Source organism: Nothobranchius furzeri, chromosome 8 (genome assembly GCF_043380555.1).
Source record: "Nothobranchius furzeri strain GRZ-AD chromosome 8, NfurGRZ-RIMD1, whole genome shotgun sequence".
Taxonomy (NCBI): Eukaryota; Metazoa; Chordata; class Actinopteri; order Cyprinodontiformes; family Nothobranchiidae; genus Nothobranchius; species Nothobranchius furzeri.
In genome coordinates, this window is record NC_091748.1 from 66,903,859 (window position 1) to 66,929,449 (window position 25,591).

The 25,591-nt window shown below is 41.7% G+C and overlaps 1 protein-coding gene across 2 annotated transcripts; it reads right to left on the reverse strand.

The window, feature by feature from the left end:
• Nucleotides 1–475: 475 nt before the first annotated feature.
• si:ch73-61d6.3 (occludin) lies at nt 476–24,551 on the reverse strand. 2 transcript variants are annotated; one of them, XM_015970914.3, is made up of 9 exons: nt 24,412–24,551; nt 17,901–18,484; nt 16,856–17,047; nt 16,473–16,640; nt 9,874–10,028; nt 4,198–4,413; nt 3,595–3,766; nt 1,306–1,347; nt 476–1,175 (listed from the first exon to the last, which is right to left on the reverse strand). In XM_015970914.3, the coding sequence occupies exons 2-9, from the start codon at nt 18,465–18,467 to the stop codon at nt 1,077–1,079; spliced, it is 1,611 nt and encodes a 536-aa protein (XP_015826400.3). In that variant the 5' UTR covers nt 18,468–18,484; nt 24,412–24,551; the 3' UTR covers nt 476–1,076. The 2 variants fall into 2 exon arrangements, with proteins under 2 accessions (XP_015826400.3, XP_054608141.2); XM_054752166.2 differs by having other exon boundaries at nt 17,901–18,394; nt 24,412–24,550.
• Between the last annotated feature and the right edge of the window lie 1,040 nt (nt 24,552–25,591).

Consider the following 25,591-nt stretch of genomic DNA (forward strand, 5'->3'; position numbering starts at 1 on the left):
GATTCTCTCTTTTCCAAACTAACAAACCGACGCCTTTGCTGAGAATTAGAGAAGTTTATTATGTGCTAAATTAATAATTTTAGACAACCTAATTTATGGAAGAAGTGTACAGTTACAAAAATGTTTTTTATGATAGCAACAAAGAAAATAAAATTCTTACAAAAATAAATGGCTCACCAAAGGTTTGTAAAATGACAATAAAACTCTTTAAAAACACAAAAGCTTAACAAATCATAAGCTGGACTACGTTTTTTTCGTTGAATTTACATTAGATGTATTTGTGCTTGTGACTGATCAATACAAAATTAGAGCATAATTCTAATTACTGTGTTCATGACAAAGAATTTTAAACACAGCTTGATTAAATCTAAGCATTTTTTTCAGACCGATCAGAAGTCATTAGTACCAACTATGATCATGACTGCTCTGACAGAACAAGCTGGGGTTTGATCTTTGTATGAGACCATTTAGAACGTGTACAGTACAACAAAATACATCTCATTGGCCAGTTTATCTCATGTTTGGTCTCCTTTCTATGACAACCAGTGTAAAAGTCTTAAGAGTACACAAAAACAAAACAGTACATTTACCCATCAGGAGGCAGCTAGCTCTCTGGTGGTTAAGGTAGTTGCAAATACTGATGCTCATGTAAAAAGAAAAAAGAAGCTAAAGTACTTTTGCGACGAAGCAAAACACATCAGCGTACTTGCTGACGAGCGAACTCCTTCACGTTTCTCATTCATAACTACATTCCCGTTGATCCTGCTCCACCTCGGATCTGAGCAGATAAAACAAAAACCTGGTGTTATGTCCTCTTCCAGTCCCCTCTGTAGGTGGACACTTTGGAGACAGAACGCAACAGAAGTGGGGGTTCAATGTGAGCGAAAGCACATCTAGATGGTCATTTTTAACACGTTCCCCCACGTGTTTGTTTTTAATGTTCGCCGTATTCTCATGTGTCTGCTGTAACTTTGGTCTCAGCTGGTCACAGTCTTTGCTGTTTAGTGGAGTGTGTTGGCCGACGTGGGTCTCAGCAGCGTGACCCGCTGAACAGGACGCAGAACAGCACGGCTCCTTTAGTGGGTCTTATCGTAGTCCTTCACCATGCGCTTGATGTGGAACAGTTTGTGTCTCAGCCTGCGGCACTCTCTCTTCTTCGACTGGTATTCTGATGTCTGCAGAGCAAAAACAACATGGGAGTAACACATTACACGTTGGATCTTTGACCTAAAACCATAATTACAACTTCAAGCATGAAAAAAGTTATTTGCAGAGTGAATTTAGAAAGTCAGAAACACCTCTCACCTGCTTCAGATCTTTCAGTTGGTTGTATTCTTCTGCAACAGCCTGATAAAAGCACAGCAAACTCATATTAACTCCTTCACACATATATGCACACAAGCTGAATATTTAAGCGTCACTCTGCCGTGCAAACACTTATTAGATCGGCTGCAGGTCTCTTTTATGTACAAAGTATTAAAGACTGTGAAGATTGTGTCCAGCAGCAGAGATAAGAGAGAAGGACTGAGATACTTCTAGAACATCTAGAGAAACTAAATTACCAGATTAAATACATCCCTGACACAAAGTCCGACATGATAAAGGAATCAAAACAGATGGACTCCTTTTGCGCTGCCTAAGATCTTTAAATACACTTCTCAGCTTCCTGGATTGAAACATTGGTTTCATTTTTGATCATTTATACTGGCGCAGATGCAGATAAAGTATTAAAAAGAGGCCTTTTATCTCTGAGGTATTTGATTAGCTGAAGACAAATGTGATCAAATAATCTGGAAACTGACATTTTTTTCCTTGTTGTTGATGAAGGTCAAACAAACTTCTAGCTGAATCTTTTCTGGGAAATTAAAACAGTAAACAAGTAAACACAAATAGAAATACCTCATCTAATAAAAGAATATGGCAAAAACATTTTAGAAGTAGAATTTTTTATTTTTTAGACCCAAGCTTTTGCTTTATGTTCATTTTTAATTTCAACAAGCTTTTTGTGTCATCCATCTTCATTATGGCAGGAAGTTAAAGGTCTGGAACACTCGCTTGATCACTACATGTGCAGTGGTCTCTAGTAGGAATTAATCCTCGGTGGTGGGCTCACTGGTGCAACATTTCCAGGAACTAGAAGTGAACCACGTCACAGCTGTGCTTCAGATGGCAGGTTTAGGAGTCTTATTTCCTGATATTTGGACATCTCACCTCTGATTGGATGACAGCAACACGACTACCACTTGCAACGTGGATGTTTTATTTCCACACACGCCTTGAGGAGCTTCTGCTGTGAGGTGGAGTTGCTAATGCTAACAGTTAGCTTCTACTAGTTGAGACGTCCTCTGCTGTTTCCTGGACTCTAAACCAACAACAGCCTTCCCCGTTGTGAGTCAAGATGGGTGAGTCCATGAGTGTTCAGTGACATGGTGACGTTGATCTGTGAGGATTTTCTATCAGAAGCTAATGGAGGAGATAGGTGTAGGAAACTGTTTTCATGTTCAGCCTGCATTAAAACCAGAGTAACCTATATACACAGTGGGTATGGAAAATATTCAGACCCCCATCAATTTTTCACTGTTTTTTTATGTAGCCATTTGCTAAAATCAATTCAATTCATTTATTTCCTTATTAATGTCCACACAGCACCCCATTGTTGCATTCCTTGATTGCAACCAGTCATCCTGACCCTGCAGCTAAAAATCACCCCCACAGCATGATGCTGCCACCACCATGCTTCACTGTGGGGACTGAAATGGACAAGTGATGAGAAGTGCCTGTTTTTTCCACTCATACCGCTTAGAATTAAGACCAAGAAGGTCTATCTTGGGCTCATCAGACCAGAGAATCTTATTTCTCACCATCTCTGGGTCCTTCAGGTGTCTTTTAGCAAACTCTATGCTGGCTTTCATGTGTCTTGCACTGAGGAGAGGCTTCCGACGGGCCACTCTGCTATAAAGCCCTGACTGGTGGAGCTCTTCTGGCAGTTCCTTTGACCTTATTCTCATTTGCTCTGACAAGCACTGTGAGCTGTAAGGTCCGATATAGACAGGTGTGTGGCTTTCCTAATCAAGTTCAATCAGTAGAATCAAACACAGCTGGACTCTGATGAAGGTGTAGGACCATCTCAAGGATGATCAGAGGAAATGGAAAGCACCAAAGTTTAATACATGTGTGTCACAGAAAGGGGTCTGAATCCTTAGGACCATGTGATGTATCAGTTTGTCTTTACTAATAAATCTGCAGAAATAAAAAAAAATTCTGTGTTTTTCTGTCAATAAGGGGTGCCGTGTGAACATTAATGAGAAAAAATGAATGTCATTGATTTTAGCAAACAGCTGCAATATAACAAAGAGTGAAAAATTTGATGAGGGTCTGAATACTTTCCGTACCCGCTGTAATCAGAAATAACATTTTTAAAACATATTTTCAGTGTTCCACACCTTTAAAGCAGAAAGTTTCATTTTGCTACTAAACGAGGAGGTTTGTGACTAAAACATCCATCAGAATCCCCGTCTAAACATGGATGCATTAATGCACAAGTGTCCTTTAATCAGATATGTGGGTGTAAAAGCTGGACAGTGATGATCAGACCTGGTACTTGGCCGAGCTGTCGTCCAGGGTGTCCAGCTGCCGGCTGAGTTTGTTCATCTGATCGTTGATGTCGTCCATGTCAGCACAAAGGCGCTTGTACGCCCGCAGGTCTGCATCGAACTCTCTCTTGTACTCTTGTCTCTGAGCGTCTGAAGTTATCGCTGGGTAAACTCTGGGGGAGCAGCATGTAGCAAGGTGGGAAAAAGATCCTTTTAGTATTTTAAAAGTTAACTTCTGAAGTGAGCGAGCTGTCCAGCTACAACTGGACTAATGAAGCTTCTCTAGCTCGACTCCACTTTTCTCCCACTTCACAGACTACAGAGTGGCACGTTTTACTGGGCTAACTGGGGAAAACAAACTGTATCTGTCTCCAAATGGGCTGCTGGAGTATTCACCACCCAGTATTTAGAACAGATGTTGAAAAAACTAAATATGTTCTGGCTGCGATACTAAATCAAATTAATTTCACATGAGATTGTTTTTCTGAGCTTCATGTGAGAGAATGTGGGTCTGGTCCCGAGGGGCAGACTATAATCTACAGGCTCCTTTTCAAATCCAGGATGTAAATGAGAAGCTTCGCTGCAACAGAACTAGACTCCTCACCTTTCCCATTCTTCTGCGTCCAGCTCGTTGCCCGTCTCTCCTCCTGTGGTGTATTCGGTTTCATACTGAGATTCATCCAGTTCTGGGTTACGCCTGCGCCTCTTGCCCCTGTTGGCCGAGGGTCTGCGGCCGCCGCCGGCCTCTTCTGATGGGCTGGAACTGGTCCTACCGTGGGAGAACGCTTCAGACGGCCGGCTGGTTGTTCTCTCTGAATATCTGCAGAACCAATAATAAGAGAGCATTCTAACTGGTCCACACTGGTAAATTTGATTTACGTTAATTCTAGATGGGATTATATGCAAGATTCTCCCTTTGTCAATATTTGATTGTTTAAAAGAAATCTAAAAGTCCTGTTGACTCTTCTGATCAGTGAGGGAAAATAACTGAAGAGAAAAAAAAACAATGACCCCCAAGGGCATCAGGAACAAAATACCCCCCCCCCACGCGCGCGCGCGACCCAAACTGATGCCATATGGAGGAAGGTACGACACTTTGACTGATTCTTGCAACAATGCGCCATATGGAGTCCCTCAGGAAACAGGAAGCAGGTACAGCTTTTTAATAAGTCCTGGACTAAACACAATTTTGTGGGTTTGTAGGGATTTGTGGAAGAATCCAGATCCAAAGGCACAGATAACAAAGGTTATTATTAAACAGAGGCTGTAGGTCTACTGACATTCTCCTGCTTATGAAGAACTAAATTAAATGATTCTGTACTTTGAGCTAAATCTAATCCTTTTTTCCACTTTCTATTCTAAAACGTTCCTCTGATTCTAAAACACGTCGGACCTGATTAGATCATCTAAGGAAGTGTAAATCCTCATTTTTGTCACATAAACCTTAACCCGACTCGGGTTGCGAATAACCACAGTCACCAATTCTCGTCATGTGTCTATGCCTATGTATGTATGTCTGATCTCAGAATTGTGTGTACTGAAACTCTAATTTCCCTCTGGGATTAATAAAGTATCTTTGAATTAAATTTAAATTGAAGATGCTAAAACAAACAAAAACAAAGCACTGAAGGAATCATTCCCTCCTCCGACGAACAGCAAACCCATTGCTCCACAAACGTTCAGCTTATTCACCTACCCGGAGAGTTCAGGAAGGGGAAAAAAAAAGAGTTAATCCAGAATAGGCTCAAAGGTCACAAACAGCTCTCAATGTGGGCCGGGCAATATGTTTTTATGGGCTTTAGAACAGACTAGTGATTAGAGCTGCTTGTGCGAGTCACATGTTTGACTGACTGAGGACACAAACGCTGGAGCCATGCTTTTATGAAAACCTGTCAGGTGTTCCTCAGGATTCATGTGGAAATTAAGGTAGTTAGAGGATGAAAACACTGTGGCAGGAGCTAATAGCTAACAGAGGGGTGAATGTAAATATCTAAAGTTTTCTGCCTTTTAGGTCTATTGCTCTTTCTGACATAAGATCGGTCAATCTGAGTTTCACACGCACACCGAACATGACATTTGTCTTCAAACGTATCATGTATAGCGTCTCCTAGGGTTCTACAACCCCCCAAGGTGCTTTACAACACAAACAGTTGCACACACACATTCACACACTGATGGTAATGAGCATTGTAGCCACAGCTGCCCTGGGGCTCAGTGACAGAGGCCAGGCTGCCCAAGGACACGACGACAGCAACAAACTAATCGGGACTCCATCCTGCAACCCTTTGGTTATAATACGGGTACTTAGCTTCTCTGCTACTGTTGTTCAACTCTCTTCACCACATCATTAGCCACAAAAAAGAACTAGACAGGAAAACCATCGGGTCAGAAAAAGCTGCACAGACCTACGTCAGACCAAAAACTAGCATTCATGGACTCAACCATCTTGGCTCACCACGGGGAAGACAGTTGTTGGTTTAGCATCCAGAAGAGAGCAGAGTCTTTGCTAGTTGAAACTAACCATTAGCAAAGCAACTCCACAACATGGTGGAACACATTGGGGCTTGTGTTATTTGTGGAGATAAACCACAAACAAAGGCAGCAGAAGAGTCGCGTTAGCCAATCAGAGGCCATACCTTTGCATCTTGCACTATTGCTTAACTGAATAGGACTAACAATCCGGCAGTTTGTACCAGTCGATCAACAAAAAAATTAATGAGACTTTTTAAGTAAAATCTGTGTCAATTAAAAAACGAGCTAAAGGTAGAATATGGAACATGAACACTCTGGCGACATCTAGTATTTAAAGGTGGTAGCTGCAACAACAGAAAACATTTTCCTGCCATCAGGGCAGTAGCGGTTTTAGGCATGGGCAGACCGGGCGGCTGCCCAGGGCGGCATGTTTTCATGACACAAAGGGGGCGCACAATTGCTGAGTAAAAAAAAGGAAGAACCTGCGCCGCAACATGGTTTTCTATCTGTCAGATATCACTGTGTCTGGATTGGAACCAGCACGTTGGCGCCCCCTGCAGCTGCAGGCGCTCCTGCTCACTGAGAGGGTTCAGGCGAGCACCGAGTGTGTGAAGAAGAGAATAGGGAGGGACGCGGGGAATTCACCTCTGGGTCTCTCCAAAATGAAACAGACGAACACATTCTCACTCCCAGCGCGTCAAAAACAAAAGCTTGGTCACTGGAAGGGTAACGTGTTAGCTATCAAGATGGTCAAGGTTAGGATAGGGGTGAGGGGAAGGTTAAATAACAAGAGGATAAGGTTTGGGTGCAGTACAATGAGCTCGTTTGGTGCCCCGGCTGCGGACATCCCATCGTGTCAGTTTTACGCTGCATTGGGATCTGCAGTCAGAAAAGGGGAAACCCCCTTTTCGTTCATAGGTGACGAAAAAGAGCACTTTTGGCGTCGGGGTGTGACGCGGAGGGTGGCTGACCGTTTGTTTTTGACACGCTGGGAGTGACAGACGGGGGGTGGGGGGGTCTGAATCAACTGTATGAGATGGCTGAAGTCAATCACACCTTGATGTTCTTCCATATAACGCGGATTTAATTCAAAATATTATAAATACAGGCTTATAATTCCTTCACGTTTTTCCAAATTGTGTGAAATGGCCCCCCAAAAAAGAGGAAAAACAAAACAATTTTGTGGTCACCCACCAAGGTCAGTTGGTTTAGTCTCGACTCCTGTTGTTGTCATTGATGATTAGAAACCTGTTTATTGAGTCGAGTGCCAAACGAGATGGACAGAAAAAAGCCAAAACCATCAGGTGCCCAATTCAGGAAAAGAAGAAGAGGAGAAACGGGAGAAAGATAAAGGTAGTACGTTCTCATGCTAGGTTGCATGTTTTAAAATTTTTTTTAAACCAGTTAAATTTGATCAACTAATTGCTAACAGAGCAAATAGCGCTGAAAGTTTGAAGTGAATGGTTCAAATAAATTCCTTGAATCCTTTTTGAATGATTCAAGCGCGAGGATTCATTAAATGCGCACTGCAGCCTGCGGCCTGCCTCCTGAACAATAACAAAAACACGTTGATCATGATTCATGTTCACATTATAATGAATGAACTCTACAAGCCCTCACTAGCATTTCCAGTACTACTGAACATGTTAATGAAATACATTACTGGTCTACTGATCACAGCATGCCAGCAAACTCATGCACTCTCCAAATATGCATGTGGACCTAGCTGTGAGTCTTTTGAAGAAGACCAAGCAAGGTCTCCAGAGCTACAGGGTAAGTGGCTTTGTGACAGCACAGATGGCAGCCAAAGAAATGTGTGAAGAAATGAATGTGGAGGCTGTTTTGAAACAAAAACCGTTGAGGTCCACAAAGTGCCACTTTTCATATGAATCCCATGATGAGCCTTTCAGTGATGCCCTTAAAAAGTTGGAGGTTGAATTCTTCAGTGTTGTTCTTGAGGCAGCCACGTCAGCCATCAACGAGAGGTTTTCCACACTGGAAATTGTACAAAACAAATTTGGGGTTTTGACCAATTTTACAAGCCTTGCAGATGAGGAGCTGACAGAGCAATATGAGGAACTAAGCACCACACTGCTTAGTGGCGCAGTGGTTAGCACTGTTGCCTCGCAGCACGAAGGCTGCAGGTTTGAAACTCTGCTGCGGCCTTTCTGCGTGGAGCTGCGTGTTCTCCCCATGCATGCGTGGGTTTCCTCCGGGTACTCCGGTTTCCCCCACAGATCACAACATGCCCTATAGGTTATAAATTGTAAGTCGCTTAGGATCAAATCGTCTGCTAAATGAATAAACATAAACACTGCACTTTGACCCGCACTTGTATAGCGCCTCTCAGAGTAAGGACTCCAAAGCACTTTACAGTACAGTGTATCATTCATCCAGTCACACACACATTCACACACTGGTGGGGATGAGCTACGATGTAGCCACAGCTGCCCTGGGGCGCACTGACAGAGGCGAGGCTGCCAAGCACTGGCGCCACCGGTCCCTCCGACCACCACCAGCAGGCAAGGAGGGTTAAGTGTCTTGCCCAAGGACACAACAGCAGAATTCTCTGTCCGGAGCCGGGATCGAACCTGCAACCTTCCAATTACTGGACAACCCGCTCAACCTGTTGATCTACTGCTGCCCCGATAAATGACCCGCACTTGATGGGAACACTGATTTGGACGGTAGAGCTTTTGCAAGAAATCAAGAACTTCCCCAACCTGCCATCAACAACCATGAGCCTCCTCGAGCTTATCATAGAAATGATATTTTCTTCTTCTTCTTCTTCTTCTTCTATCACTTTTATCCATGATAAAGATCTAGCAGAGATCTACCCCAACTTTTGGACTGCTCTCAGGATTGCTCTTACACTGCCAGTCACTGTGGCTCAAGCAGAGAGGAGCTTTTCAAAACTGAAGTTGATCAAGTCATACCTGAGGTCAACCATGTCTCAGGGGTGTGGGCGCTCAAGGGATGTCTCGCCCGGGGAGTAATTCCATGTAGAACCGCCACTGCATCAGGGTGTTGGTTGACTGCTGACACATTAACTCATTTACTGCCATTGACGACTAAAGTCGTCATTTGCATTTATTTACTGGGCGGGCATCAGAACGAGCCCCCACACTGTGAGAACAAACATTACAGCTCTAAAGCTGATCTTCATCTGCGTATGTCATATGTCACGTGATCAGGAAGCAGAAAATCCATGAATTTGGAGATCGTTTTGGGCCGCGCGACCGGAAAAGCCTCTGCTGCTCACAAATCAACAACAGATTATGAAAGAACGGACAATGCTCGAAACACGCGGATTCTTCCTGATGTAAGAAGTGAGTCTACTCTTTGTTTTGGTAGTTTGGGCGTTGACGTCATCATAAAGCACAACGTTCTGTGACTCTTCAAAAAACAGTAAAAACGTTCAAAAATGCTGGCAGCCAGAGGCTTTTCTGATTAGAAATCGGCTGGCAGTTAATGAGTTAAGTGACCATCCAACACCATGCCCAGTGACAAATTGTACAGGATAAGAAATCATTTCTACTAAGTTTACTTCACAACTGTTTTTACTGTTAGAACATCTTCTGGGCTCAGAATCAGTTGTTTGACTCGACAAGCCTGCCATTTTACACAGTCCCAGCCTCGCCTTGCCTAGCGTACTTTTTAGCACAACAGTGCCCTCTAGTGGCTGGTGTAAACATAAACCCAGTGTCGTGCCGGACACAATGAAAATGTGACTATTTATTTTTGTAAATATAGCTTTTAAAGGAAAAACTGTACATTCATTCTGTCCACGCCTTGCCCACGCCCTTACTGTTTGTCGTCCCCGTTGTAGGAGCTGATGTCCATCTTGGTGGGTGGGTAGGAGGTGACACTATTCGCCGATGCGTTGAGAAGCCCGCCTCCCTTCTCCGACACCAGCAGGGTCGGGGCATCCTGAACACTACGGCTTTCCTCCACATTGTTCACCTAAACCAGCAGGAAAAACAACAAGGAACAGGCTGAGCAAATAAAAACTTCTGTACCACCAGAACAAAAACCCCACCCCACCCCCGACGGCTTTACTGTAGCACGTCCTGCTAAATAAACAATCTTTCCTCTCTCTGTTTCTCACATTGTGACTGACTGACTTCTACATCTTCTAAAATCATTAATGCACACCGGTTAACAACTGAGAAGCAGAAAGAATAACCACATGAGCTTGATAATTATATTTTTAAACATTTAGGTACAGAATATGACCGCCGATACCTCAGTGAAACCTCTCTGTTTGGCTCAGTGTGCAAAAAAATCAAGAGAGCAAAAACAAATGAGATCTGCAGGTTGGGCACAAATAAAAACAAACGTTTTCCTTTTGTTCCTTTGTTTTGTGTTCAGAAGAACACATGGAACAGATCCTCTCTTCCTTTCAAACAAAAGAAGGCTTCACGTGTGAAAATACTGCCTTTGATCTGTACTTTCAAACCTTTCCTGTGAGGTCAAAGAGCCTAAAGGGTCAAATTCCTCACAATGAAGCCCTCATGGTCAGTTCCAGTCATATTAACAATCAGACATTTTTTTACGAGTCCCCTAAACAAAAAAAAAACTACTCTGAAATCTCCAAGTTACCCATTTCAACATAAGAAAAGTTACTTTTGAGAATAAATCCTACTAAAAATGATTAAACAGAGCAATGTAACTTGAGATCCTTTAAACTGACATTAGGTTTATTCTGTCACACACACACACACACACACACACACACACACACACACACACACACACACACACACACACACACACACACACACACAGTCACACACACACACACACACACACACACACACACACACACACACACACACACACACACACACATACACAAGTTAGAGCTTTTAGCTGAGTGGAGCAGGGTGGAAAGATTACCCTGCAGGATTTTCAGATTGGTATTATGATGCGAGGAAAGATAATCCTAAGGTCTTTTGCTCATAACAAACTCAACCCAGATGGTCTCAGGTTATGTTTTTCTAGATTTGCAAATCCATTAAATGTTCTCTCCAATAAAAGTGTTGCTCAGTGTAAGAAGTAGTAGCTATTATCTAAAACTGGGACTTTATTGACATAGGACAAAAACAGATGTTTATAACTGTTTATGATGATACCATAGAGGGTGGAGACCCTAACTAACCCAGGAATGATACCACACTGTGGGATGCTTAAGTCAACATGAGTCTGGGACATTTGATTTATCAGATTAGCTTAACCCTCTGGAGGCAGGCGTTGCAGATTTGCAACGTTAAAACCAACCTACCTGGGGTCTCATTTATCAAACACTGCGTAAAATCCTTACTAAAACCGTACTTAAGCTCAGCAAAAAAAAAAAGTACTTAAGCCAAGTAGGTTTGTGATCTATCAAACATGGAGTACACACAGCTTCATAAATCAGAAACTAGAAATGTTCTCAGCTGCTTTTTAGTCACATCCCGCCCTCACCACGCCCACTTACTGCCATAAATAGTCAATGCAAAGAGCCTTGTGGATCTCATGCATTTACATAAGCCGGCTGTTGCAGCGCTCCACCAATGACGATGGCGACAGTAGATCAAGGCAGATCAAGGAAGCGCAATTTCACAGAAGCAGAAGTTGAGGTACTTGTGGGTGAGGTGGAGAAATGAAAGGAGGTGCTTTTGCAAAACAATAAGAGAAAATCCACGGAGTGGCACAGCGTTGCTGAAGCCGTCAATGTTGTGAATTCTTCAGAGAGATCTGTGGCGGATATAAAAAAAAATGATCCGATCAGGATTCGATCCCCAGACTCCCAGGTGAAAGTCACACGTGCTAACCAGTCAGCCAAACAGAGATATCCCTTGTACAAGTAGTCAGGGCGCATGATCAATCGGGTCACAGTGACAGGACACACACACTGTCATAGGCGCATGACTTTCTGTCTCAATCTGTCCCCCTGCTGATATTCTGCATTCCGTATTCTGCGCTTCAGGCTGTGTGTGTGTGCGCGCGCGCGCGTGCACTCGTGTGAGTGTGCGCGCATGTGTGTGTGCGCGCACGTGTGTGTGTGGGGGGGGGGGTCTTGTTCTGTGTGAAAACGAAGTAGTACAAGTGATAATGCTGCAGGATTTCATAATTTTATCCTTCTCAGCAGCAGCTGCAGGTGCTCTCCATGTCTACAATGTGCGTAAGCCAGGTCCTTAGTCAACTTAAAGTTGTGCACATTTTTCCGCTAAGTTTTCTTTCATAAATCCCAAAGTTTGCGTGGAAAGTTGCTTACGCAGTTTTCCGACCCCATTTTGTGCGTAAGCAAGCTTGATAAATGAAGCCCCGTTACTCCACATATGTATTTGATGAGCATTTTTTAACTAAGAAGTACCACTTAGGGACTTAGTTGTTCATCCTTTTATCAAAACTTACTTTGAGCCTGAGAGGGTTCAATCATAAAAGAAAATGCAGCCCAGAGACAGCTCATCCATAGGGGGTGCTAAGGCACCATCCTCCATTGCTGAAGGAAGAAAATAAATCTAAAAAGTAAAAGAAAATCTACAATACTTACAAGTATTTGCCATAATTGTGTGAGTTTTGCTTAATTGTGTGTGCCTACATTCAATCTGAATTCTTTACGCATCAGTTTCACCAGCTGTCTGTCTTTAAATAGTGTATTTTTCTCTAGCACTCACTAATATCACTCCTGGGGCGCTGGGAAAAGCAATCTGAGCTAAAGTTAATCAGCCAATAATATTTGGTTGCTAGGGAGAACTGAAGAATTTTTGACCAATCAGCATCACTAAATTTATCACCTCTGGGTCACTGGCTGATAGCGCAAACACCTAGCTACAAGCATGTTAGAAGGTGCGAGATCTCAATTCAAACGAACATCAAACAAACGTCAAAATGTGAATAAGGACAAATATGTACATTATGAACTGTGGATCCTCACAGGTAGGCTTGTGTATTTATTTGAGTATTATTATCTCATTTATCTGTAAGTTTTATTACTTATTTGAGGGAGAAATACAGAGTCAACATCTGCTTTTCTCTCCTTGATCCTCATGATCTTGCCTCACTAACAATTTCGGATTGGACCTAGAACTTTTGTACTTTTGGTTTAAAAAGTATAATTCATTTGGTCTTTTTTGAGAAAATTGTTTATTTTGTGTTTGTTCCTCCGTTCGTTAGATTTTCCCGCTTTAGAGAGCAGACTTTATTTGTTAAATCGATTCTTAGTTTTGCAAATTGCTGTTGAGTATTTTAGTTAACCTTAGAAGGACTTATCCTTTCGTTTTGGTTTATTACTTGACTCTGATTTTGACTAGTTTTAATTATAATTTATCAGATTGTTGCTGTTCCTTCCTGACACCCTTTTGCCACTGGTGTTTTGAGTTAACTCCCCCTTATTTGTCTTTTTTTTTTGTTATTCTTTATCTAATCTAAATAATCTTAATTCTTGTGAAGCGCCTTGTGACTTTTATCTCTAGAGGCACTATATAAAAGACTGTTTCTTCTTCTAAGTGAAAACTTTTTTAAACTTAGCCTTATTTTACATTCACTGAGAAATTGTGTTTCTTTGTGTTAATAAAAGACTGTTTTTATTTTGTAAAACTGCTTATTTGGAGATGGGAAAGAAATAATTGTTTTGGAAGCATAGTAATTTTTCAGCTGTTCATTTGAATACTTATGATGGACTAAAAGGGAAATGCATTCACAGACAGCCCCCCCATTAGTGTGGTTAGTTTACAAATGTGTCTGATGTTGAGTTAGAGGTTGTCTAGGAGGAAGGCAAATTTAAATAAACACAATACCTAAAAACAAAAATCTGTCTTTCTCTAAAAACAATCATCACGATGGGTGGAGTACATGGGGGACGTGGGAGCAGAACTTCTTGCAGCTGCAGGAGAGTCCTGCGCTTCACGTAAAGACCCAAACAATGACCCCCTCAGTGTGCAGCACGGCTGCCAATCAGCTGTGAGCAAAGTAGCGTGTAAGGGCGGTGAGAATGTCTGAGGCCCAAACCCGGTGAAGCAAGGACAAGAGGCACAGATTATTTAGACACAGAAGGAATTTCAGACACCAGATGGTAAATAAGAACACAGAAACAAAGAGTTGCGATTAAGTAACGTTCAAACCAGGAAAAATGTGATGAGAAATCAAAGTTGTTGCACAGAAACAGATAAAAACACTAAGAAGATGTTCGGTCATCAAAATGATTTCATGTTAAAAATAATCCTATAAAACAGTTCCCAACCACCACAATCTCTCTCCATCTGCGCAGCGTTTCTGTGGTTGTGACACAAAGACGACCCTTACAAACCCAACTCCGATGACTTCATGCAGCAGACACAATGCATGACCCATTGGGGGGGAGCTGAGTGAATAAAGCCTGTATGTGAAGTCATCAAAGCAAACCGGGCCTCCCCAGCTTCCCAACAGGTCCAATCTCAGCCTTAGACAATCTCTGTCAGGACTTTAAACGGGAACGGTGACTCGCGACCAGGTCGTGCTCGACGGAGGACATGTTGGAAAGGTGGAAACTAAAGGCCTCTTTTCCAAATATAAAATACGTATTTGTCTAAATATAAGAAAGACACCCACTGGATGATTTGCTTTTGCAAACACAGTCTTAAGACCCCAAAATCAAGTAGGTTACACAACCTACGTGTTCTAATCTCTCAATAAATAATAATCCGACTGTCAAATTTTCTAGGACTCTTTTTATTTTTAGAAATTCCTTTGCTTATTCCTAAGCCTTTCTAATCCATAAACATACCTCTTACATTTTCCCATTCCCACGAGAGACGTTAAATAAGTGGCAGCACACTCTGCATCCCTACAACAACAGGCTGATGACGACACCAGCGGGCATGGCTCCATTATTAGACACAAGTGCTAGTCAGAGGATTTACCCAGCGAGGCAGACGAGTCACCTTCGTGCTCCTGATCTCTGTGTGTGTGTGTGTGTGTGTGTGTGTGTGTGTGTGTGTGTGTGTGTGTGTGTGTGTGTGTGTGTGTGTGTGTGTGTGTGTGTGTGTTGCACTACACACTCAGCTGTGACACCCACCTCCAAAACAAGCGGCTCTGCATCATTCAGTTTAACCACACGTCTGAGAAAAGTTGCTGACGGTGTTTTCAGAGATGAATTACTGTTTTTCTGCATCTTTGATCGTCTAATAGAAAAGAAGCTTCCACAGACACTTTACACCAGGTTAAGAGTTCAAATGAGCTTTTGCAAATATAAGGAGGCTGCTTTTTTTAGGAAAACTGTAGCAAAAACACTGATTATCCCTTTAATAAAAAAAAATACAGGAAAATAAATCTGTGGTTTTCTTTTTTTTTTGTGCATATTTTTTAAATTTGTGGCAGTGGAGGCTAGAAAATAATACAAAACTAAGCATATTAATCTTAAGATAATGATAATAGTATGTAGATCTATTTTTTCTTTTTAATTCCCATATTTAAAAAAAAATTGTTTAGTAGTTTTATATTTTAGGTGAGTTCAATCTACATTTTATTCAGCTATAAAAATTTTAATGGGACTAAAATATCAAGCAGCTGACCTGCCAGTTAAAGAATAAAACCCAGCCCCAAAACACCTTCCTTCAGGTTGATCACTATTGTATTAAACATTATTATCACTTTATACAGGTGAAACAGAAAAAAAGTAGAGCATGGCGCAAAAGTACTTTTATTTTAGTAAATGACTCTGCAGGCCTTCGGAGCTCCTGATGCTTTAGTCATTCATAAAGCAGAACTCGTCTAAAACGTGGCGGATCAGGTGGATCATTAAGCCGTGTTTCACCTGTATGACCCAGAGTGTTGTTGATGTTTAAATGAGACAAACTCTAGAAACCAGAGCTCTGCTGGCTATCTTTACAGGTGGTTAATGATTACTCAGAGCGAAACCAGGTCGTAGACCAGAAGAACACACTCATAGGCCGTTATCAGTTCTGACCCTGGACCTAATTACTCAGAAGCAGCGCAGTAAGACCATTTCTCCACTGGATCTTATAAACTATAAGGCCTCTATGAAAAGCTCCGCCTGGACTGTCAATAAAAACAAATGAAGGTTGAAAACTATTCCAGCAACAACTTCATCTGTTAAAAAGATCTTTATATGAATGCACAACCATCTGTTGCACCACCACATTCACGTTCCTGATGACTGCCGCCATGATGACCCACGCCATCGCCTATCCCACTTCACAAAGGAAAAGATTTCAAAGGTAAAAAGGTCATTTTTGAGGCTGCAGCTTGTTTTGTAATCTAATCTAATCACTTTTTATCTGCTGACAGGATTTAAACACTGCATCAGTGAAACTGTGCATGCTCATCTCCAGGTCAGTTTGGGTCAAACATGGATTTTTTTTTGTCTCCTTCTTTTTAAATCCCATGTAAACACAGACTGATCAAACAGTGTTTTTCTCTTACCCATTCCTCCACATCTCTGCCTTCCGAGGCCTTCCCACCAACGAGAGGCTCCTCCCAGTAGATATTTGGTTTTCCGTAGCGCCAGATCTTCCCTCTTGTTTTCTGAGCAAAGAAAGCAGCGACCCCCAAAGCGATGACGACCAGGAATCCACACACCATGGCAACTCCCTAGAAAAGCAAGAACAAGGGGGTGAGATCTAGAAAAGAGATAAGCTGTAAGTTGTTAACAGACGTCATACTGAAACACATCCTGCTACAGGGCTTTAGGAGAAGTCATGTTCTCAGACCTGCGCAAAATGGTTTCTTATATTTATAATGGCTGAAGTTCTATGAGTCATCAATCATTAGAATAGTCACGGAGGCTGAATTAAAGAGAAACGGACCTCTTGTGGATCCACAAAGCAGTAATGGTACAGGTACTGGTTGTACATGGGGAAGCCTCCCACTCCTCCCATCTGAGAGTAGGTGGTCTGGTAGAGGTTCTGACACATCATCAGCATCGGGTTGTACATCATACTGGAGGAGCCCTGGGCCATGGGGTTCACGCCCACAATGTACACGATGGTCATGATGCCCTAGAAACAAACAGGACACACATTCAGTCACACAGATGAAGCATCACTAATGTCTACAGGAGTCACAATTAACATGATTCAATGGAGACACACACACACACACACACACACACACTCTAATCAGTGATATGCGGGTTTGTTTGAAATCATTAACACAACTTTTCTCTAGAGGGGAGAAATGATCTGTGTCACGTTTGCTGAGATAATTAAAGATACAGGCAGAAGCATCCTGAACAGATCAGGGTTTTTTCCCTTCAGACACTCTCACAAATACTCCACTTTTAACCTGCTAATGAGAACAAAACTAAAACTACAGTGTAGTTCTGTTGTCTTCAGCATTTCGAATGATCTATCTAGTGATTGTGGGTTGATTTGATTTAACGAGTCATACCAGAAACAGGTGTTTCCAGTAGGGATGCACCGATGGATCGGCATTTGGTTCCAATCGGCCGATAGCGCCCCTATCGGTTTTGATCGGAGTTTTCAAAATAGATCAAAGCAGACCGATCAGACCATTTTAGATTAGGTTACATTTCCTTTATTCCCAGATTATATAGTTTGTAGCACTCATTATAATGTTGTAGAAAATTTCTGGCCAATCCACGTGATCGGTATCGGTGATCAGCATTCTTTGATATCGGTATCGGTGATCGGCAGCAAAAAACCTGATCGGTGCATCCCTAGTTTCCAGTGTTTATTGGTGATGTGTTATGTATATTACACACTCAGACATACAAGCTCAATATAAATTCCAGCTATTTCAAATGTGAAATGACATTAAATACATGAAGTTCAGTTTTTGCACATTTGCTGTTTACATTCATCATTTTAATGATACTAAACACGGTACTACCTGCAGGAGAGCCATCAGGATACTGCATATCAGGACGGCCAGGAAGAACTTCCTAGAGTGGACCATGTTGGATTTGGAGAAGCTGGCGATGAAGAAGCTGAGCGATCCAATGAAGTTAATGGCTGCCATGGCGATCATGGCGGTTTTGGCCGAGTAAGGAGAAACGTATGAGCCATAGTAGTTTCCGTATCCTCCATAACCTCCATAACCGTAGCCCGAGCCATAGCTACCCCCAGTGTAGCCGCTGCCGTAGCCCAAACCAGAACCATAGTAGCCTCCGCCCATCCCATAGCCGTACTGGAATTCCCACATGAGAGTAGAAGCCACGCAGGCAAATATGGCCACACACAGCACAATCACACCGGCCATCATGGCCTTGATGATCCCCGGAGGTGATAGCCATTTGTAGAAGTGCTGCGGTTTGTCCTCCATGTAGTAAGATCCCGGTGGAGGCGGGTAAGCGTTGTAGTCGCTGTGAGGGCCATGGAAGCTGCCTGGAGGACCAAAGCCATTGTTAGATGGAGGAGTGTAAACAGGTGGGCTCTCGTAGTGCTGCTTGTCAAACATCACTGAGGTTTCAGGAGCTGAAACAGGAATCAGAAGGAGTCAGCTGAGAGAACAAAGTGTCCTAAAGAACAGAATGACTCCTTTTCTCAGTAGAACTGATATGAACAACGCTACGTGGAGAGATATGGGTGAGTTAGGTGTGACCTCCTATGGTAATGAGGCTTAGGAACAGCAGCGTAAATGTTTTACCATTGCCAGGTGGGTGTGATTCATCAGAGTAGGACTTATGCTTGTTGGCATATTTTCTCCTGCTGTCATGATTGAGTTTAATACATTTAGCATTTGTACGTCATTATCCTGACTTCTTGTAGGAACAGCAGAAGAAATACGAAAGCACCAGAAAGCCCAGTTGGATGAGAGATGTTGGTACCAGGACGGGAAGAGGAGCCTAACAATACGTCCCTTTTTGCCTCTTTTGTAGGGCGTAGGAGTCGCTCTCTCCAGCCCACACAATGACAAGACTTTGAACATTTCACAACCATCCATTCAGCTACAATTTAGGTTTTCTTTAACATTTCTTATAGGATGTGCAAAGCTGTAATGTGAATGACATCATATCGGCCATTCTTCTACACAGGGAGTGGGAGGTGGACGAGCTCCACGATACGTAAACAACAGGACAAGGTTACTGAGTCAGACCCTGGGTTTAACTGCTTACTGCTTACTTCCTGTCTGCATAAAACTACAAAACTAGCAGCTCACGAGACTCCATAAACAGATACTTTATGTGGATTTTTGTTTTCCTTTAGCCGATGAAATATCAGTGATAAAAAGCTCACCACAAACAGACCCAAGGTCATGTTCATACTGTTGATTTACTCTGTCTGATAACACAAAAACACAGATATTTAGTTTGCACTTGTATCAAACAAGAAAATTTGATTTAAGAGCAGAAAGTGGAAGGTGGGAGCTTTGCTAGACTCCTTTTTCCACCTCTAAATCACATTTGTTCCTCAGACAAATTAAAACAATCTGAAATATTTTAAGGTGTGATCCACTCATTTTTTTCATTGGTCTCTAGAAGGAATGAAAGCCTTGGGAGTCGTTTTCTGTGGAAAAATAGAAGTTAGTCGAAGGAGTTGAGGGTGGGGAGCCAGGATAGAGGTCAACCAAATTTGCTTTTTCTATCTCTGATACCGATGATGATATGTAGAGATAGATGGTGGTCAGACGATGGTCGATATGTGCTGCAAATGTTTGGGCTGACTTTCACAGCTGATATCTAGAAGTTTTCCACCTTATTTGCATGTTAAAACATCACTAATAATAGTTGATGCTCAAATTTTTGAAGTTGAATCAATTTTTGTACACTGAATTTAACCAACTGTTATATCTTTATTTTGTTCACCTAAAATCAGACATCTAATTAAAGTTAATCAAACAAATCAGTTAACTTAACAAGTAATGAGTATTCAAAACTGGTATATCAAAAGAAAATTTCGTTAAGAATAAAATTTTAGAGCATTTATTATGCAGATGTTATTCAGGAAAGTAAATATACATTTTAATGAAATTCTCTAGCAGCCGCGGGCTGCCCAGGGATGTGCCAAACTTCAAATCAACTTTACCAAGCAGGTGTATTGGCTGATGCTGATACATAAAAAATGGTAAATATCAGTCAACTGATATACGTGTCTATCCCTAATTACTCATTAATATGATGTTCAAACATCTCACCTCTGATTGGCTAGCAGCAATGTTTGCTCTTCTTTTTGGGGTGAAAAATTTAACATTGATGTTTTATCTACACAAAAAACACAAAACCAGAACATGATCTGTCATGTGGTGGAGGTGCTAATGCTAATGGTTAGCTTCTACTAGCTGATATGTGCTCTGCTTTCACCTGGAAGCTAAATCAATGCAGCCTTCTGGAGTCACAAGGCAAGGTGGGTGAGGCCATAAATGCTAATATTACCAGTGACGTATAAGGGACTAGCTTTTTCTGATTTTATCATTTTCCCCATCATTTTTCTTTCTGCAGCTAATGCAGGCGATAGGGCTTGAAGAAATGTTTCAGTTCAGCATGCATATAGAACTCAGACTGATAGTATTTCAAGTTTTACATGATTTCTCCATGAATGGTCTCACATGAGATTAGATCTTGTTTTGTCTTATCTGAACTGAAACTCTTGTTTATGAGTCTATGTTGAAGAAAAAAAACAAAGCTCAGGAGATTTGTGACTGGTGTGTTTTAGTACCGTTCACATATGTAAAATTGTTAGACTCTTTAAAGAGTCAGTTACCCCCTACTAGAGTCTTACTCCACCCACATTTCCAGTTTGAAAAATGCACCACAAGGAGGCATTGCCTAGCGGACTGGGAGGGCGGGTCTGTGGCAGTGAGTGACACTGAATGTTAACACCATCACTGCTCCACCAAGGCACTTGAATAACCAAGCTGCATACACACTCTGCTCAGACAAAGAAAAGGAGGCATTTCTTAGTCCCTGATAACAAAGCGAGCTCCTTTGCCTCAGACCGATCCTTTGAAGTGTAAGACTTCTCTACCTGCTTCACCAGAGGACAGAGGTAAGGGAGGAGGGTTTGTTTTGGAGGCGAGCAGCTCAGAGCCGTATCATTTTGAACCGAACGCTCGTGAGGTGTCTTGCTATTGCAACTCTAACTCGCTATAGAGGCGTGGCCTAGCTCGAACCTCAGCTGATTTTATAGGCTACAGCGGCAGTGCAGCTGATGTAGTGGTGTATCGGCAACCTAACGGTCTACCATTTTTGCTGATTTTAGTTTTAACCTGATGGGGGCGCCACACAGGCAGATTTAGGCTGAATTATTCCATTTTAAATAAGATGCACTAAAATGCCTAACTAATGACTACACGTGTATACAAAACTATTACACACTCATTTATACAGTTTATCAGCAAAAAAAACTGTTGATCTGGTGACTCGCTCTTTAAAGTGCAATCTTAGCTAAATTAGAGTTAGATGAGTTCAAGCACAAAACCTACACACACAGCATTCTGGTGTCTCAGTATGACAGTGAGGGAGGCAGCAACCAAGACACGAATCCATTCAGACATAAAGATGGCGATACGGTCCCTGGCACTGCCCTTAGCTCCATAACTCTTCTCTTTTTATGGGATGTGGCCACACACACACACACACACACACACACAAACACACACACACACACACACACACACACACACACACGCATCAGAGCCTCCATCCAGGACACCTTCCCACTCTCTCTGTCCCCCAGCTCTCCTCCCCCTCCCTCCATAACTTCTTGTCTTTGCTTCAGGAGCAGGAGGAGCAAAAGTCAGGGCTTCTCGTCACAGAAACAATGTTGCCATGGAGTTGGAGGTTTTTTTTTCTCAGACAAAGAAAACTGGGGCACTTTCCAAGGATCAAACAAGGCCTTCTCTGTACTCTGAGGGACTCGGTCAGACCTGGTGGGGCTGAGGTGAAAAGTAGGGAGGACAGGTGGATGTTGTGCAGTATCAGGTGTCCTTTATTGTTGATCAACAAGCTCTCCAGCAGGTGTTGGTGTTCTATTTTAATTCCCACTAGTGTTTGATCATATAGAAAACTGGCAGGAAATGACCTTTCTGGGCAATAAAAAGCAGCTCAGACTGGACAAACAACAGTTTCACTTTAAAGGACCTTTAAATACTTCTATAAAAACTCTTCTATAGCAAAGATTAGCTCTTTATGTAGAGAGAAATCTAAACCTTTAGCTAATCTAACCCAAGTACTTAACCGGGCTTGGAATGAATATGAAGTTTGTTTAGGTTTGTGATGATATAGACTCGACTAGGTTATTATTCTCTCAGCTTCGTCCTTAATGGAATAACTAGCCAAGTGGCGGGGTTGAAAAAATGTGAATACACCTGATAAGATCATTAAATAAGCATTAGTATCTTCTTATATTAGTATCACAAATAATGATAACTTATTACGGGGTTGTTTTAGGTAAATTACCTGCATGTTCACTTAGAGCCGAGTCTGTAATAACTGTGTTACAGCAGCAGGAGGTGGATGGAGTACAGCAGTAGTAGTAGTTGTAGTATTTGTCTAAAGCTGGTTCATACATCTCGTTTTTTAAAAAGCTGGACAGAAAGCGTGGAGTTTAGATGGCGGTCACAGGTCAGGTCAGACTCCCACCAGCAGACGCATGAACTCCACAGCAACACAAGACTCTATCATCTGCTGCTGATGAAGGAATTCCAGTTATACAGTCACATGCCTTACATCTGTCAAAAACAATCAGGCCTCCACCCAGTGTAGGCTGGGACCCACTGACACACACCCAGGAGCCAGGCAAGATTTCCTGTTCCAAAAAAACCCTACTGTGCAATTTCCTGGAGCATGAAAATATAATTGGATTTGTTACAAAAATGAAAAATATGTTGAGATTGCACATGTTTGCAGGAACAACCACAACCTTCTGAAACCTCTCACAAACATGTTTTGTACAGCTCTTTGATTTATAAAAAATTATCTATTTCTTTAAATAGATGGAAATGAATTATATCATGTTTGATTTCTTTTTATTGGATAGATAGCAACTCCACCTCTCACAACCAATGAGCATTTGACTAGTATATTGTTGTCTAATCAGCCTGCAAACACCTGTGTATATAAACTGGTTGAAACATTTAAACTATAACTCTGATGAAGACAGCAATGTTGAAATGTTAGTTTCTTTTTACTTGCACATATTAAATTAAATATTTATTTATTCTATTCCTCATGTTTTGAGAGTTTTTGAAGGTATTTAAAGTGACAGTGTGTATTTTTCCTGGCGATAGGGGGCAGGGGATACCTAAATTGTTGCAAGCAAGCAGAATTTTTGTGTTGGAGTAAGACCTTACCAACAGATACCCATTAGGCTCAAAAAGCCCTGGAGAGTGCATACTTTAGCTAAAATAAAAAGCACATGAGACTCCCTTTCATCACTGGCAACAAATGAAGAAGTAAATGTGTAAAGCAACAACATTTAAGAATGACGAAAGTTTTGTAACTGTTCGTTTCAAATCAGTAAATGCATTTTGTCCTCAAGGGATCCCATAAAAGAAAATATGGCATCTAATTTGGCGTGGCCCAGAGACTTAGATCTGCTCCTATGTGTTTTAGACCTGATTTTATGGTTATATGTTATTAAGCCGCCAATATTTTTCAACAACTAGGCATCATTTCATTCATTTTCAACAACATTTTGATGGATATTTCCAGAAATGAATGATAAAAACTACACATTGTCTCTTTAATAAAAACTTTAGATTAAATCTATAAAACTTTATGTCAAATAGATTTTTTTAAAGGGACAATAAACCACATTAAATATCCATATCTACAAAAAAAAGAAAATGTCACTCCATATATGAAACATTTAGCTTTAAACGATTCTGTGAAATAACAAAATCACATCAAATGTAAGAGTTATTGAAATCTTAGAGTACACCTGCATTTCTCAGGTGTAACCGAATTAATCAGTTATTATCACAACAGATAAATATCTACACCTGAACGTATCTGATAATTAATACAATCTTTGATTTACTATATATTAATAACGCAAATGTCAATTGATAATCAACACGTCGTCTGTTTAAGCCAGCATAAACCTAAGCAGGCTACACTTTTATAAACTTTTTTCCTGTTTCTCAGTCAAAGAGCTGATGTTTTTACCAGCAACATTCTGTATCTTAACCCTGATCTGTGTTGAGTTTGGTCTCTCCTGCTGATCGATGCATGAACGTGGGTGAGTCCTTCCTGCTGTTAGCTAGCAGCTATCTGTGACTGTAAACCCACCTGTCGAAGTTAAACATTAAGTTTCCGTTAACTTTACACAATCAATCTTCTCGCTGAGACCTCAAAACATCCTAACAACAATAAAGCTAGTCAGCTTAAAGACGGTGTCGTGGAAAAAGAAGTAAAATCTGAAGCAAACATAACTTGAATCCACCTTGAAGTTTTTCTTACCTGAGGACCGTTGAAAGGGGAAAAAAGCTGGAGTGTCCGTTCGTGTTTTCTGCTAAAACGCTCCTTCCAACTAAAGCTTGACTCGGATTACAGGCTTGGCAGAGAAATAATGTGTCCCTAATTTAGTCCTAAAATAGACTTGTGTACCTCCTGAGAGCGTCCTTGTTTCAGATGCGTGTGTTGGACAAAGTAAACTGTCCCAACAGCCTCTGAACAAGTGCTGAGCCTTTGTCCCGCCTGTCCGCGCGCGCTGGTGATGAGCTCCACCGCTGCCTGCACCGCCACGCAGCACCGCTAGGGGGCGGTGTTTCGTCACAGCAGGTGTATCACCATGCGTTACCCCATTGAGAAAGCCTTAGCCCTGTTTAAATTGTTTTACTCAATTACTTTGTAAATAATTCCCATTTCAACGCTACTTTAATAGTCTTTTTTTTTCTATTTTGGCAAACTGTATTGTTCAGTGAAAATTGTCCAGAGCCATGCTGCTAACCAATTCACATTTCCCCTATGTAAAGGTCTGGACAGGCCACATTACATTGAACTGCATATAGACCTGATGGACGCTCTCGTGGTCTGCCTGTATCTGTTTTGTTCTACATGGTTGTGTGTGTAACCTTGGACAGGCTCTACAGCGGAGACAATTTTCTATGCTTCAGGACAATAAAGTTTAGTCTGGTTTTAAATGACATAATTGATCTTTTGTTTGGGTGTCTTGTCTTTTGGATGGACCAATTTCTGTCTGAGTGTGTTGTTGGGTTGAAAGTTTACCAGGATATTGTGTTTGGGGAAAATTCTTCTCATTTTCTCTGAGACTCCGGCCACATCTGGGATGGTGGTGCTTTTGCGACTGTTGCCCTTGTCTTTATTCTCCTTGTCTAGCTCGGTTCTGGGCTGCCCACTGGATTCTGCTGAGGACGTGTGTGACAATAGGATGCTGATGAAGCTGACCTCCATCTTGGAAAACGACTCCCACCTACTATGTTCCACTGTGGAGACCATAGACAGCTCCTTCAGAGGTAGACTGAGACTCAATTTTCCTTTTTTATTCATTTTGTAAGTTCAAGTTTACATAAATAGCGCCAAATCACGACAAGAGTCATCTCAGGCAGCCAATGTAGGGAAGCTAAGACAGGGGAGATGTGATCTCTCTTTTTAATTCTCATCAGAACTCTAGCTGCAG

Bases quoted from the DNA above. Each gene is read 5' to 3' on its own strand.
- si:ch73-61d6.3 (XM_015970914.3), bottom strand. From the start codon at position 18,467: ATGTTTGACAAGCAGCACTACGAGAGCCCACCTGTTTACACTCCTCCA. The intron at 17,048-17,900 runs GTAGTACCGTGT...GTTTGTTTCTAG, and splicing joins TCCTGATGGCTCTCCTGCAG to GGCATCATGACCATCGTGTA. The intron at 4,414-9,873 runs GTAAGGGCGTGG...TTGGTTCTGCAG, and splicing joins TACAACGGGGACGACAAACA to ATATTCAGAGAGAACAACCA.